The 15,069-nt window shown below is 52.5% G+C and overlaps 1 protein-coding gene across 5 annotated transcripts in view; it reads right to left on the bottom strand.

The window, feature by feature from the left end:
- The window catches only part of CEP104 (centrosomal protein 104), a 42,820-nt gene that overhangs the window by 5,870 nt on the left and 21,881 nt on the right, over positions 1-15,069 (bottom strand). For 3 of the 5 annotated variants that reach the window (XM_065935888.1, XM_065935891.1, XM_065935889.1), the window contains exons 9-20: positions 14,094-14,318; positions 12,775-12,972; positions 11,941-12,108; positions 11,146-11,319; positions 9,351-9,527; positions 7,575-7,781; positions 7,030-7,137; positions 4,120-4,156; positions 3,841-3,907; positions 2,724-2,832; positions 1,100-1,238; positions 876-943 (exon numbers count right to left, since the gene is read on the bottom strand). In XM_065935888.1, the coding sequence (XP_065791960.1) occupies positions 876-943; positions 1,100-1,238; positions 2,724-2,832; positions 3,841-3,907; positions 4,120-4,156; positions 7,030-7,137; positions 7,575-7,781; positions 9,351-9,527; positions 11,146-11,319; positions 11,941-12,108; positions 12,775-12,972; positions 14,094-14,318 (1,677 nt within the window). The remainder of the gene's footprint in view (positions 1-875; positions 944-1,099; positions 1,239-2,723; positions 2,833-3,840; positions 3,908-4,119; positions 4,157-7,029; positions 7,138-7,574; positions 7,782-9,350; positions 9,528-11,145; positions 11,320-11,940; positions 12,109-12,774; positions 12,973-14,093; positions 14,319-15,069) is intronic. The other 2 variants (XM_065935892.1, XM_065935893.1) reach the window with 2 other exon arrangements.

The raw sequence follows: 15,069 nt of genomic DNA, 5'->3' as shown, positions 1-15,069 counted from the left end.
GTAATGCCCGGGGACCCTGGGGCCAAGAAGAGCCCACCGTATGATGGTCTGATGGGCATCTCTGGGGGCTTTGGGAACTGATTCTCGGCAGGATGAAGACTCTGTCCTGAGACCCATGGGGTTAAAGCAACCCCTGCAGCTCAGATTCTGAATCAGCAATGTCAGTGTGAACTTTACATGGATTTATCTCCATGTTTTCCTGGCTCTGTCTGCAGAGAGGCCCAGAACGGTACTGGTCCACAAGCAGAGAGCACCCGAGGGGGTCATGGAATGTCATTTCCAGTGAAGGGAACCAGGAAGGGAAGGCTCGGTCGGAGCCAGGAGGTTCTGCGTCCCCAGGGCCCGCTCACACTGCCAGGCACCCATCTGCAGAGGCCCCACTGGCCAGAGGCTGGCTCATCCACACACCACTAAGCACTGTGATGCCCACAGCTGAACATATCACATAGCCTAAAGCTGTGGGTTCACAATAATGCTAAGATCCAGACAAATAAGCTACCGCCAGAAGATGCTGGGCACACAGCTAGTTATTCTGAAAACTAGCTGACAATGGAAAGGGAAGGAACTAAGCCTTTATGTACCTTGCACACATAGCCAGACCCATGGCCGGGAGGGCAGAGCCGCCTCCCTGAGAGCTCACAGATGTTCTGGGGTTGGGGGCGCGGCATAGAAACCTGGAGACAGAGCTCCAGAACCACCTCTTCCTGACACCCTGTCTCTGTGCTGGCCCAGCACCATAGCAGCCCTGATACTGATCCTCGAGGTGCCTGGTCACTACCCCCACTTCAGCCCCTCCCCCAGTCCTAATCCCACATCAGCCCCCTCCCCCACACCAGTCCCCGCCCCACGTCAGCCCCCTCCCCGTAACCCTTCACCTCTTCTCCAGGGCTGAAGTTCTCATGGCACAGAGGACACCGGTTTGCCAGCTTCTCTGACTTGGCAGCTGAATGGTTTGAATGAGACAAGGATTTCTGGTCACTCCTGTGGGTTGTGGCTGGGGCACCAGCACCACTGGCAGATGCGGGACCTGACCCCCAGCCCCGCAGCTGGGCCCCCGGGGATGACACAGTTTGGGGTCTCGAGGTCCGCAGGCACTCACGGTTACAGTCTCTGGTTTTGACGTGTCTGGGAAGCTCCTCCTTTGAAATAGCCTCGCTGCAGCGGTAACACCTCCCAAAGCCGTCCTTCTGGTCACACTCGGTCAGCAGGTGCTCCGTCAGGCTGGAAATCTCCACCACCTGCAGACAGAGAGGACACAGCACGTGGCTGAGCACAGGGTGGTGCTGTCCCGGAATTTGCACGAGCGCTGCTTCCTGGGGTAGATGCCTGCCTGTCACATCCATGGTCATTTAGGATACTTTGCTGAAGACCCCCTCGCTGCCCCTGTGCTTGTTATGTGACGCCAGGAGTATCTAGAGGCCATGGCTGGGGGGGAGGGAACGTGAGGGTTCACCCCACAACCCTAACCCTAACCTGAACCTGAAGAGCTCAGAGGCTCTACGTGAGGCCTGGGGTTCCATCCTGGCTCCCAGCCATTTCTAAGAATACGCTGGAAACACAGGAAGAGTCCCTCACACCACTGGGACACCTTTGCCAGGAGCAGCTGGTATGCACCTGAGAGCTTCACTCCACAGACTGGCATACTGCCCAGGAGAAAGGAGCTCTCAGAGTGGGATCTGTCCTCTGCGCTCCCCTCTGCAGGCTGGAGAGCCCTGAGGACAGACAGGGGAGGGGTTCTCTCCTGCTTCTCCTCCTCTGTCTGAGCAGGGTTGGCTCCATCACAGGAGATGAACATCGGGGGCGTGGGAAGTCTGCCTGAATAGGATGTGAAAAGCATTAGCCCTGAAAGGGACCAACAGGGAGGGCAACATTAAAACAAAAAGCTCCCGCACATCAGTGAAAACGCTGGACACAGCGGGCACCGCCCATTCAAGTGTGTCGGGGATGCCTACACATCAGTGATGATGAGTCAGCCAATTCAAAAGCCGGGCGCGACACCGGAAGTGCTTTGCAAAGAGGGGAGCAGCAGGCCAACAGGGGATGCGGCCGCCCCCCTCAGTTTCATCAGGAAAGCGAGACGGGGCACACGGCGGGTGGCATGGCTCTGCAGGAGGGCTCGCTGGACGTGGGCCCACTCCGTAGCCCCACGAGGTGTGCACCCAGAAAGGTGCATCCACACGCACAGAAGATGCACACAAGAGTGGCTGCAGCAACGCTCTTCCTCAGTCTCAACCCCACCACACGCAGGAGAAAGGACGGGTAAATTGTACATTCAGACAGTGGAATGCCGTAAACAAACCCCAAACCCAGCATAGGAGTCCACTTCTATAAAACTCAACAAGTAAGAAGCAGGAATGAGGACAGTGAGGAGAGGAGGGTGGGGTCCGTGGGGTATGTGTCCTGGTGGTGATTACACTGAGGTGTCTGCTGCTGCTGCTAAGTCGCTTCAGTCGTGTCTGACTCCGTGCAACCCCATAGACGGCAGCCCACCAGGCTCCCCCGTCCTTGGGATTCTCCAGGCAAGAATACGGAGTGGGTTGCCATTTCCTTCTCCAACTGAGGTGCCTACTGTGTGCTAATTCAGGAGCTGTAATACCTATAGCTTGTATACACTTATACGTGTGTTACTCTTAAAAAAATCAATCCCAACTAAACAGGGTGATTTACATTCAGTAATTTTCCCCACAGCTTTCCTCTGAAACACTAAGGCCCCTGAGCCTGACCTGTCTGCAGTGCTCGCATCTCGTCAGCATGAGGCAGTGCTTCCAGTAATGGAGGTCCAGGCCTTCTTCGGTGAAGGACTCGTTCCTCTCCCCGCAAAAAATACATAAACTGAAACGAGACAGAATGGTCAGAAGTGAGGCCCAGGTTTAGGTTGGCCGTCCCTATTCTGCTGGCTCGCAGGAGCTTCGTGATCTCCAGACCACAGCCAGTAGCCACGGTCATGGTCCCGAGTGGGCCGCAGCTGGACCTGGAGGCAGGGCCACACCTCACCTGAGGGTCCTCAGGGAGGGCTGGAATGGCTCCCTGTTACAGATGTAAAAAAAGTCTTCACCATGTGGGTGTCTGAGATAAACTAGCTTAGGATCCCTTTGAATTCTGTCAATGTCATTAAGTAGAAAGGATATTTTAAGTCACAAAAGTAGACTCTGTGTGTGTGAGCGCTCAGTAGTGTTTGACTCTGCGACCCCATGGACTGTAGCCTGCCAGGCTCCTGTCCACGGGATTCTCCAGGCAAGAATACTGGAGTGGCTTGCCATTTCCTATTCCAGGGGATCTTCCTGACTCCGGGGTTGAACCTGGATCTCCTCCATGGCAGGCAAGTTCTTCACCACTGCGCCACCAGGGAAGCCCTGAGTAGACCAAGACCTTTTCCTTAAATTCCTTGTAGATTTGTCTTGGCCACTGCACAGCAGAAAGCATTTTGCTACTGTAAAATTGAGCCTGACTATATTCAATACCCTGTGATAAACCATAATAGAACAGAATTTGAAAAAGAATATATATACATGCATAACTGAGTCACTATGCCATACAACAGAAATTCATATATTGTAAATCAATAGTACTTCCATAAAACATCAAAAATTTTTTTGAGTATGTAATAGGTCTTTTGACAAATAGGCTGCTCACTTCTGTCAGGGAAGAAAGAGGTTATCCTGACCAGAGCTGATGCTGCCTGCTTTGGAGGGCCCTTCCCAAGTTTCTAAAGTCACTGAAAAGAGCCAGTCAGTTCACGGAACCCTAATGAGCCAGGGAGAGTATTATCTGTCTCATAGTGTTTTCATGTGGTTGGTCCCTCTAACCACCCCACAGTGGGTTAGAGGTGGCTCTACTCACTTGTCTAAATAGTGGTTATCTGGAATTTCTGGAGCGTTTGGTGGGGCTGCTTTCCTTTCTTGAGTGTCTAAAGAAATTAGAAAACTATTTAAGTAATTTTTTGTAGAAAACTACTTTCACAGTTTTAGTAATCAGCTGGATATGAAATTCTGTTTAAAAGTACAAGTCAGTAACCGGCAATGTTTTACACTTGGCTCTGCAGCATCTGAGACGAAGACGTTTGCTGAATACACAGAGGTGGTTTCCATGCAGGGTTTTCACGATGTGCATTCTACGTACCCTGGTTCTTGGCCTTTGTAGCTTCACTCTCTTTTTCCTAAAACACAAACACAGAAGGCTCAGGTCAGGTGGCTGCAGTGCCTATGAGAGTCTATCCAGAATTCAGTGTGATCCTCAAAGTGTGACCTCAGGGTCTGAGGCAGAATTTCCATCCGCAAACAACATACTTGTCTGAAAGTGTCACCCACACTTGACCTTACACCATCTCCTTCGTCCTGCTCCTCCATGGCCCATCCCTCGAGGCTCCTGCCCTGTCTCCATGGAAACCAGTCTTTGTCAAGGCCACGTAACTCTCTTCTGGGTCAGCTGCTCACCACTGATGTCCCCTGTGGGACATTCTGTGGGCTCCTGGAGGCATGTGGCTCCCCACCCCGCTCCTCTAGGCTCTTCTTAGTTGGGCTCCCAGGGTGCCCCCCGCTCCTCTGGGACTCACTCCACCCCCCGTCTGTCTGTTCAGATCCTGAAGGTGCCCCTGTCCAGTTCCAGGCTGTACACCCACCTCTGTGCTCATGACCTGGATGTCTGTCCTGTCCAGCAGCCTCTCGGCTGCTCAGAACGTACTCGGGTCTCTGATATCATGTGAACGTGACTTGACCAGACCAAACTCCTGCTCCCAGCCCCCTGCCCTGTGCTACGCCCATGCCCGTGCCCTTGCAGCCTCTGGCGTGGAACCCTGCATAGTCAGGAAACCTGGACACATCACGCCTCCTTCCGCTCCCCATGTGGCCTGGCCTAGCCTATCCGCCAGCCTGCAGGCTCTATTTTCACACACCCGGAGGCCTGCCCTTGTCACCACCTCAAGTACATGGGCCAAAGGGACCCATCAGACCCAGTAAGAGATTCACTTCCGCTCAAAAGCCCTGCTGACTTCTGCATCAGCCTCCAGGAGCTACTCCCACCCCAGGCTTTCCTCTCGCACCGGCCAGTCTGCTCGACCTGAGCTGCTAGACCCGCCAGCCTGGGCTGCTTGCTGCCCTGGCCCAGGGGAAGGGTGTCTCACGAGGGCTTGCAGTTTCACAGGAGAACAGAGACGCGCCAGTCCCCTATCCATAGCCTTAACTGCACTGTATAGACACTGTCTATCGTGATAGTAGAAAATCACAGTTTACATGACAGTAAGGAACTTCTTTCAAACTTCATTTCTGAACATAAAAACCACACAAAAATACTATTTTAGGGCTAGGGACAGACTTAATAGATTGATATTGAACTTGCAAATGGGGTTCACATGATTTATACACATATCTAGAGAACGTAAACTTATATAGATGGGTTCTAGGTAATGACGGGTTAGTACATTTTGCAGGGAAACAAACTATGCCCAAAGTGAAATTTTAGTTATAAATTTTACCTTAATCTATGCTTTGAACAGATTAGAAAACTGATTAGTAATTTACATCTTTTCCCTAAAACTCATGAACAATCAGGTGATTTAAAAATATTCTGCCATTCTCAAAAGTTTTGGAGACGGCTGGTGGTGGTGGTGGTGGTTACACAATGAGGTGAATGTGCCTAAAGGCACAAAACTGTAACCTTAAAAATGGTTAAAATGGTAAATTTTATATATATTTTACAATAATAAAAACTAAAAAAAAAAACTGTCATTCTCCTGTGAGACGCCATTAGCAGTCATCTCAGGGCAAGGATAGGGGCCCCTGCGGTGTGGTCCTGGGGCACCTCTGGAGCCCAGGAAGGGTGGGTGCATTGCAAGTGCTCAGCAAACACTGAAGCACACAGAGGAGCCAGTGAGGGTGCTCTGGGGGAGGTGGGGGATGGGCACCCTCGTGCTGTGACCACAGACACTGCGGGGAAGTGGTCACAGCAAGCCCCCAAGGCACGTGACAGGGGCCACGGTGGCTGGACCCCCGCTACTGTAAGATGGAAGAGGCGGAGCTCAGCCACCTCCAGCTCCTGACCTCGTGTGAGCACTTAGCTCTCTGCGCGGTTTCCGCATCTGTATCAATATTGTGATGGGAAGCAGCAGCAGCAGCCTGGCCTGCTCCAGGAGGCCTCAGGGGCCGCTGACCGTCCAGGAAGGTCCCTCGTGGGCACGGGCCTCCTCCCTGTTCCGGCCAGGTGGCCGTGTTCCTGCTCTTCTCGTGGTTCTGATGCGCTAGCGTCACTGTCACCCTCTGTCACAGGCACTTCGACACGTATTCTGCCATGCTTCCTTTCCTTTTCACCATTCTTGGCCACTTATTCTTTTTTACAAAGCGGTGGTCAGAGCACTTCCCAGGAGACCCGCTGTGGACACGACTGGGGACTCCTCGGCTGTGTAGCCAGCTTAGATGCCCATGGCCTTGCCCTCTTACTGTCACCTGAAGGACGTAACCACAAAAGCCAGAGTGATGACATGCGTGTATATGTGCTGCTGAAGCGAGCACATGACAACACGCGTGTAAATCACAGAGGCAGGCCCTTCGGAAGGGACACGCTTCCATGGGACCAAACGCTGTCTGATCCCCTGTGCATGGGGACTAGGGCTTCCTGATGGAAGTGTCTACCTGAAACCTTCTGTTTCCTGCACAAGGAAGGCAGACCTTCGAGTCAAGCTTATATTCCTCCTTAGCCTCTGAAGGAGGCGAGGACCTGTGGGTGGGGGACCTGTCCTTGCCCGTCCACCCCCCGCCCCTCAACAAGTTCCTGCAGGCCCAAGTGTCCTGTCTGCTCTAAACACAGCCAGGCCAGCAGTGCGTTTCATCCCCAACAGGAATGACGAGCAGATGATTCAGCAGGGGAATCCTTTTATTTCCCCCTGAACTCACTGAAGAAACAACAAAGAATAAAGATGTCTGTTTACAGAATCCCACGAAAAGCAGACCAAGCTCGCTGTTCATTTATGTAAGGAAATAACCGCTCACAGGATTTTGACCAAGAGCACAAGGGTGAGAGAGACAGACTCCTGCCAACCTGGACTTCAGCCTGCATCTCCTTTAGGGCCGCCAACTGCCCTTGCAAAGCTTTGATTTCTTCTTTCTTTCGTTTTTCCGCTTCTTCGGCAGCAGCTCTTTTCTGTGCCTGGTATGGAAAGATTTTCCATTAGAAATGATTTTTAGGGTGGCCTTGAAACTGAGTGATAAGCTATAGCATATATATTATGTCTCTCATACACTACAATCCTCACTAAGACATTCGAAATATATAACTAGGATTAAGAGAAAGATCCACCAGGTTCATCTAATAAATGTTTACTGTTTTTCTTTAATTAAATATAAAATGCTTTACTTTATACTGAGCCTAGTTGGTGAACAAGTGGTGCTAAATGTCTACTATGGATAAACCTGAGGATGCCCTCATATGAGGCCACATCACCCCTGTTCACAGACACAGTGGAAGAACAAGGACCAGCGTCCCCTGTGTCCATGCAGCTCCTTGAAACATGCATCAGTTTACTCTGGCACCAGATCACTTCTTAAACATGGGGTCGAATCATAACTCTGGGAAAGTTAGCTCACCCTCATCTCGGCATCTGTGGGTCTGCCGTCTATTTTGGCAAACCCCTCAAAGATCGTTTTGTAGAGGACGTTCCTGCGGGTGGTGCTGTCGTCGGGCGGGAGGTACTCTAGGACTAGGGCCCGGTGCTGCGCGTACAGGTCCAGGATCATCCCCACGGCCGCCTCACGCACCTCTCGCACCCTGTGCTCCAGGGCCTGCACTGAAAACTGGGAAGAGGGCCGGGACGCGCTCGTGTGGCTCAGTTGTAAAACAGCCACGTTTAGTTCTTCTGGCGTAGAAGAAACATAATGTTAAGTCACTCAGTCATGTCCAACTCTTTGTGACCCTGTGGACTGTAGCCCACCAGGTTCCTCTGTGCATGGGATTCTCCAGGCAAGAATAGTGGCGTGAGTAGCCATTTCCTTCTCCACCAGATCTTCCCAACCCAGGGATTGGATCCAGGTCTCCCACACGGCAGATAGATTCTTTACCATCTGAGCCACCAAGAAAGCCCAAACATAGGGTCAATATAAACACTTGAAAATCAAAGAAGACATTGCCCACAGAATTCCAGCTACTAAGATGCAGAGTTTCCCTCACTTATTTTATACTGGAACTTGTGTATACAATTATTGTTTTGCTCTCTCCTACTTCAGATAATAAATGGAAGTTTTAAAGTCATATCCTCCCATAAACCAAGTATTACAAGGCGTGTCTGTTTCAGCTCTTTCTAAGAAACAGAACGCTAGGACCACTGCACAAGACCCCTTGGAAGTCTCCCCAGCTCCCTGCCCCTTCCACCTGCCCCCTCCCCCTCACAGGCATCAGTCCCTGAAGCTGGAGGACACGCAAGGCCCAGACATTCTCTTTAGCTGCACAGCCTACATGCCGTGTGTGTGTGTGTGTGGTGGTACACACAGGCTTTTGTTTGATATCATAAATGGGCTTCCCAGGTGGCCCAGTAAAGAATCTGCCTGCCAACACAGGAGACACAAGAGATGCGGGTTTGATCTCTGGGTTGGGAAGATCCTTTGGAGGAGGAAATGGTAACTCGCTCCTGTATTCTTACCTGGAGAGTTCCCATGGACAGAGGAGCCTGGTGGGCTATAGTCCACAGGGTCGCAAAGAGTGGGACATGACTGAGCACACACATACATAAATGGCTCACTATGCTTAACATTCTGACACTTATTACTTATTCAGTGTTCCTTTTTCAGGATCTGTGCGTGACCTTGAAGTAGATGAAGGATCCGATCCATCCATCCTAAGTGCTTTAGGGTCACACGAACCTATCACAAGACACCAACGTTCCCACACATAATGGCCTTTCAGGCACTGGTCTCTCTTCCTCACTTCCTGTCCCCACCAGCCCAGCCAGGTTTTACCCTGGACCTTGTCATCCTCAATCCTGTAAGAACCTTGAGATGTTCTGACTGCAAGGAACCCGCCACCCCCTACCTGGGATGGTGACCTCCCACCTCCCCAGCCCACTCATCTGTGCTTCCTCCCATCTGTCACCTCCCACGAGGTCCTCCCGCCCTGGGGGGGGTCTGTCACCGAGTGGGCATTTCTGCCCACTCTTAAATCTGGGGTCCCCCTCCTGTTCTGTGTTCACCAGGCGAAGCAGAAGGTGCAGCAGGCTCCAGTGCCCACATGTGTCAGACGAAGCAGGAACGTTCTGAAATCACGCCTCCCCACCCCACCCCCCACTGACTTGCAGCTAGCACTCCCCAGACACCCACGCGCTCCAGCCACCAGCTCGGGCCTGGCTGTGGCGGCCACCCCAGGGCGCTCACCCGCATCACACTGTCCATGGTGAAGCCCGCACCCTCCGTGCCCAGGTCCCGCAGCAGTCGCGCCAGCAGTGCCATCTGGCTCATGGCCAGGTGAGTTGAGGAGTTGGCTTTCAGTGGCTGGACCAGGTAAGATGGGATGACCTGGAGAGACTTCACTTCCTTAAACAAGGCTATCTCCTAGAGAGAACAACAGCATCTGCTAAGTTTTACCGGAAAATGTGAGGTGTAACTTATTGCCAGCTGTAAAGTAAACACTGAGGAAAAAAATGGGAAATAAAAAATGAAAGTGACAAACGACAGTAAAGTCATTTCTCTGTAAGCTCCTATTTCTATTTAAGATATAACAATTAAGAATAAAAGCCTGAATCATCAGAAGTAAGGGGTGAAATCATCAGAAATCATCACCATGATCACTTGGAGATGAATTAAAGCTTTACAGAAAGTGTGATTAAAACCTTAGTTCTTTTCTCAGGATCTCACAACCTCAAGAAAAATATTTTCTAATTTCTAAAATGCTAAAAGAAATTAGTCTTGCTGTAAGAACCTCTATTTCAGTATTTTTAAACTATAGCCAAGCGTGTAACAGGCATATACTCAGATGAACTGATCCCTGATGGGTTGAGATGAAAGAGGGTAAGTGCCTCCACACGCTCTGTTGTCTCCACACAAGTCTTTCTATAATTAAGATATTCTTCACTTAACTAACCAAATGCAGAAAAAGAAAAAAATGATAAAATATTAAAGAAAAAGACTGAAGAAATGATAAAATGTTGATGAAACATGAGCTGTAACAGACAGAAGTCTGTTTTTAGCAGGTATGTGGCCACAGACCCAAACACCTTCTCATTCTGGCAGCACTGTTAGCTCTGGCTCTGGGCCCACGAGTGGTTGGACACCAGTGGGAAGGAGGAGGAGGGAGGGGAGCCCCCGAGAGCAGCAGGAACATTGACCTTCCTGGGACACACAGATGCCGCACACGTGGGGATGCACATGGCAACCTGGCACAGGCCGTCGGAGGCTGGTGCAGGATGGGAACGCCCACACACAGAGGACGCTCAGCACCACTGCCGTCCCAGAGGTGAACGTGGCTTTAAAATAATTAGGGGCACGTTCAACGCATCCTTTGAACGAGTTCCCCCAAATAATACCACTCACTCATTTTCCCTGAATGTTTTAGTTCATTAAATAAAACAAGATCGGTGGTTCTTCCTGGTGGAGAAATTATGGAAGATTTGGCTTCCTTCCCTAGAAAACCGGCCTGCTCATGGCACTGGGTTCACGTTCGGAGGAGCTCACAGATACCTGCACTTTAACCTGAGGTCCCCTGGCCCAGATGGATTCCTGACAAGAGAGCAAAGCACAGTCCTGTGCTGCCTGGCTCAGCGTGGGCCCCAGACTCCCAGCGGCTCACGTGCGCCTCGGCTCCCCCAGCGCCCACGCCAGAGGAGGTGTGATGGTAGAAATAAAACACTTCATCAAGACTGTGAAACGATTATTACTTTTTTTAACTCCACTTTTCTATTCTGGTCTGGCTCTCTCTATATTTTTATTTATTAAAAAAATTAAAAGCCTATGTTAAATAAGAGAAACAAAGAAAAACTGTATACTGTAACCATGTTTAAGGCAGCATTTTGCTGGGTCAGAGGAGAAGGAAGTTATGATGGTGAATCACATGGCATAACCTATGATCGGCTTGAGCAGACGGGACCTTGTAAGGTACTATACTAAGAAAGTCAAGTATCTCCGGTTATGTGTTTATTATTGACGACTTCAAACATCCCGGGGAAATCTGTACCTGAATAAAATTAGAAGCCATAACACGGAGGCGAGCAGAAGAGTCTCCAGTTCTCGTGAGCAAGACAGGAATCGTCCTTTCCACACAGTGAGCCGTCTCAAGCCTGCCCAGTTTGTGTTTAGGAATATACTGTGTAATTATCATTTTCAACAGTTTCAAAGATGCCTGAAAGACCTAAGAAAAAAGTGATAAACATGGATGAGTCACTCTTAATTCCACTGAAAGGAAATATGAAATTTACTCTCAGTAATCAACAGGAACATTATGCTGAAAACTACACGCTGTCTGAAGGAGAGAAAACGGCCAACTGCCAACTGCTGTGAACACAGCTCCCTGCACACAGAGGGCACGGGCTCAACTCCGTGTGGTGCGAGGTCTCCGACACCTCCCTGTGAGACCGAGGGTATGACGTTTCTGCTGAACTGCATGAGGTCTTGCGTGAGTGCAGACAATGTTGTATCTGGGGATGTTCACTCTTACGGCCCTATCAGTTAGGAAAATTCCCCGGTAACTCCAAGCTCCTCAGGTGTCAGGAAGATCAAACACGTGAATGCAGCGTGAATAGCATGGTGGCCAGGCCTCTGCGCACACAAGGCCAGAGGGCACGGCCCATGGGAACAGAGCCGAGCCTCCTCGGCGGCTGGGTTTCTTACCCAAGGTCTTCACCCCAAGTGACCTCGTGCTTGGTGATGACAGTGAGGGGACCAGGCTGCTTCCTGGGCTACCCTGACCTCCAGGGGATGGCCCGGCAGCTCTCGGCAGACATGGGGGCCCCCGCGGGGTGGCGGAACTCACTGGGGTCACGATGTCGCGGATGGCTCTCCTGACGAGGAAGACGGCAGCCCTCAGCGTGCTCTTCAGGTCCTCTTTTGGGGTCCCCAGGGGCGTGTCTGTCAGCTGCTTATGCAGGGTGAGGAGCGCATCCTCCCGGTGCGACCACGTCCTGGAGTAGGCTCCGGCTACCTGGGAGGGCAGGGGCAGCCTTCAGGTGGGCGGTCGGTCCTGTCCCTACCCCAGCACCCCTGGTTTTGGTCTGTTTCAACAAGACACAGCTTTTCTAAACACAGGACCTCCACCCTCTGGGTACATGGGTTTGGAGAGACTGCTCCTAGCATGGAAAGTTTTAAATCTGTGTCCATTAAAACATGGACAGTATTAAAAGCTCCAGCAGGAGAACTTTTCGAGGCCAATGATGTGCTGGTATATTCTGTGCCCTGCTGTCCTCGATCCTGGAGCCAGCAGGGCTCTGGGCAGGAGCTGGGGCCGGGCCCGAGACCTGTGAACACTGCAAGGAAAGGCCCTGACTGGGATGTCCGTGGTGGTCCAGTGGTTAAGAGTCCACCTGCCAGTGCAGAGAATGCAGATTCAATCCCTGGCTGGGGAGCTAGGATCCTCCACAGTGTAGTGTGTGAGCAAATAATTAAAACAGAAAAATATATAGAAACAAAGGCCAGGCTCAAAGGGACGCCATCAGGAGACCTGAAATCCTAGCTGATGCTCGTGCTGTCCCACATGATGACTGATCATTAGGACTTTCCCACTGGACGGTGAGGACATGGGTGGGACTGGCAGAGGGCCAGGAGCCCTGCGGAGCCGCCCGCCCCACCCACTGTCGGCCTCCTTCCTTACCAGGGTCTCTCCCAGCACGTCCACAGCAGAGCTGGCTTCCCGCAAGGCTTTCTCTGTCAGGGGCTCTGGCTCGCCTGTGGTGTCTGCCCTGCAAGCCTCGTCGCCGAGCGCGTCCCTCCTCTCTGCCTCGGAGCCCGCCACCCCAAGCTGCTTGCGGGTCACGGGGAGAGGCCGTTCGTCGTAGGGCAGGGACTCGGGCTGTGGGAGGACAGGGCAGCTGCAGGCCCCGGCGTGGGGTCCCTCCTCACATGCTGATCCCCATCTAAACCCACAGGCTGACTGCTTGGGATGTGTCCAGTCTGAATGACGGTATTTTGCTGAAGTATCAGTTTCATCAGGTTAGAATAATTTATGAATAGGGTGTAACTGAAAAAAATCAGACAGGAGTTTCTATTCCCTTCTAAGCTTGTTACAGACTTAATCAAGAAGCTATCTAGATTCTGCTGCAATTACTGCTTAACCACTAGAGATTTCAACTGCCAGCAGACCACTAGAGTAAAAGTTATTATATTCTTCCTCTGGAAAGACCTCTGGTATTTTCTCAGTTCGTTAGTTTACTTCTAATTATCAAGCCTCCTCTGAACGCATTCATTGTCCAGCAGCCCTGCACTAACATAGGTGGCGGAAGCCGTGGGTCCTTCTGTCACTTCTGTCCAGAGCCTGTAAACCTACAGCCCTCAGCAGGCCTCCTGGGGCCTGTCCTCAGTGACCCACATGAGCAATGAGGTTGGCAGGTGATGAGGCTGGTCTAACCAGGGTAAACCTGGGGCCTGGGGACAGGCTCAGAATGGGACAGATGCCACCCACCCTCCCCCACCTCCCCGATGGCATAACGTACAGACCGGAAGCTGAGGCCCCCGGGACAAGTCCAGGCCACTGAGAGGGCATCCAGAACCAAGAAAATGGACCCGCAAGATAGGAATCAAACCAACCCTGAAACCCATGTGGACTCTTAAGACTCCCATTTATAAACGCCAGAAACCCACTGGAAACAGGCTTTCTGCCACCTGCCACACAGGCAGCTCGAACAGGGACGGCCTCGTACACGACTTGTCCTGAGGCTCTGCTGAGGTCCCGTCAGGGTGGGAACCTCACTCATTCCCAGAAACACCCTCTCCCACACATCAACACGTCTTTGCAAAGAGAGGAGCAGAGGCTCAGAGGAGGCAGAGTCTCAGTCACTGGTGGTATTCCTGGATGCAGGGCGGGAAAGGGGCCCCCCCGCCACTTTTGTTCCCCAATATACTCGTTCCCTAGGAAAGCCCCCACAGGACACAGGGCCTCCATGCCTGCCCACGGCGGGAACCTGAGTTACCTACGTGGGTCTTGGGAGGGGGCTCAGTAGCGGGAGGTGGCCGGTCCACTGTGAGACGCTGAGACACGTCCAGGCGGTGTGAGGAAGGCTTCTCCTGAAGGAAAGGGTCCGCACGCCGGTTTTCTGTCACCCTCTCCTCTGGCTGTGGCAGGGAGCGCATGGGTGGCTGGTGGTGGGGGCTGCTGGGACAGGCCAGGGGCTGCAGGGGCAGGTCGAGAGGCCTTCTCATCTGGGGGAAAATGGGCCATTCAGCTCCCAGGGTCCCCGCCACATAGACCCCGCCTTGTTCTCCAGGGGAGCACTGGCTTGGGAAGACACAAGGTGGAAGCTGCACTAACAAGGCCCACGTCATGGCCCTGACTGCCTGAAGTTACCGTGTGGACCACTCAAGTGACACAGCACCAGAAGAGGGTGGTGGCCCACATAGCGGGCACTGCAGCACGGAGGCTGCAGGTGGGCAGGGGGCACCTGGGCTGGACCCACACGGCCGGTGCTGGTCCCTATGTGTCTGCAGAGCAGGCTACTTCATGTCACTCTAACCAGTGCAGTGGACTCAGTTGTGGTCAAGTGCTGGGCTGGTGGAAAGTGCTTTGGGCAGACGACCAACTCTCAGGTTTCTTGTTCTCACGGCCGTGGAAACAATGGGGAAACTGAGGCCAAGGGAGGCTGAGGAATGAGTCTGAGACCACAGAGCGGGGCGGGTGGAGTAGGGCCAGGGGCCAGCAGGGACAGCCAGAGCCTGCACTCCCCGTGCTGTCCCCTGGGCGCCGGGACTGTCTCCTGGCCTGGAACACAGGTCTGGACACAGGACCCTCCCCTACTGGCCTGAGCTGTCGGGGGGCCCTCTTCTTGTGCTCCCTAGGACCACATGGGCGGGGCTGCCACCGGGAGACACAGCCAGCTGCGGGGAGGCTTCTCTGCCGACCTGCCCCATGGGCACCACTGCAGTCCTCCTGCAGGAGCCTGTCAAGGCTGAGCCC

This window comes from Muntiacus reevesi, chromosome 5, assembly GCF_963930625.1.
Source record: "Muntiacus reevesi chromosome 5, mMunRee1.1, whole genome shotgun sequence".
Lineage (NCBI taxonomy): Eukaryota > Metazoa > Chordata > Mammalia > Artiodactyla > Cervidae > Muntiacus > Muntiacus reevesi.
This window is presented reverse-complemented; position numbering and strand designations above follow the sequence as displayed.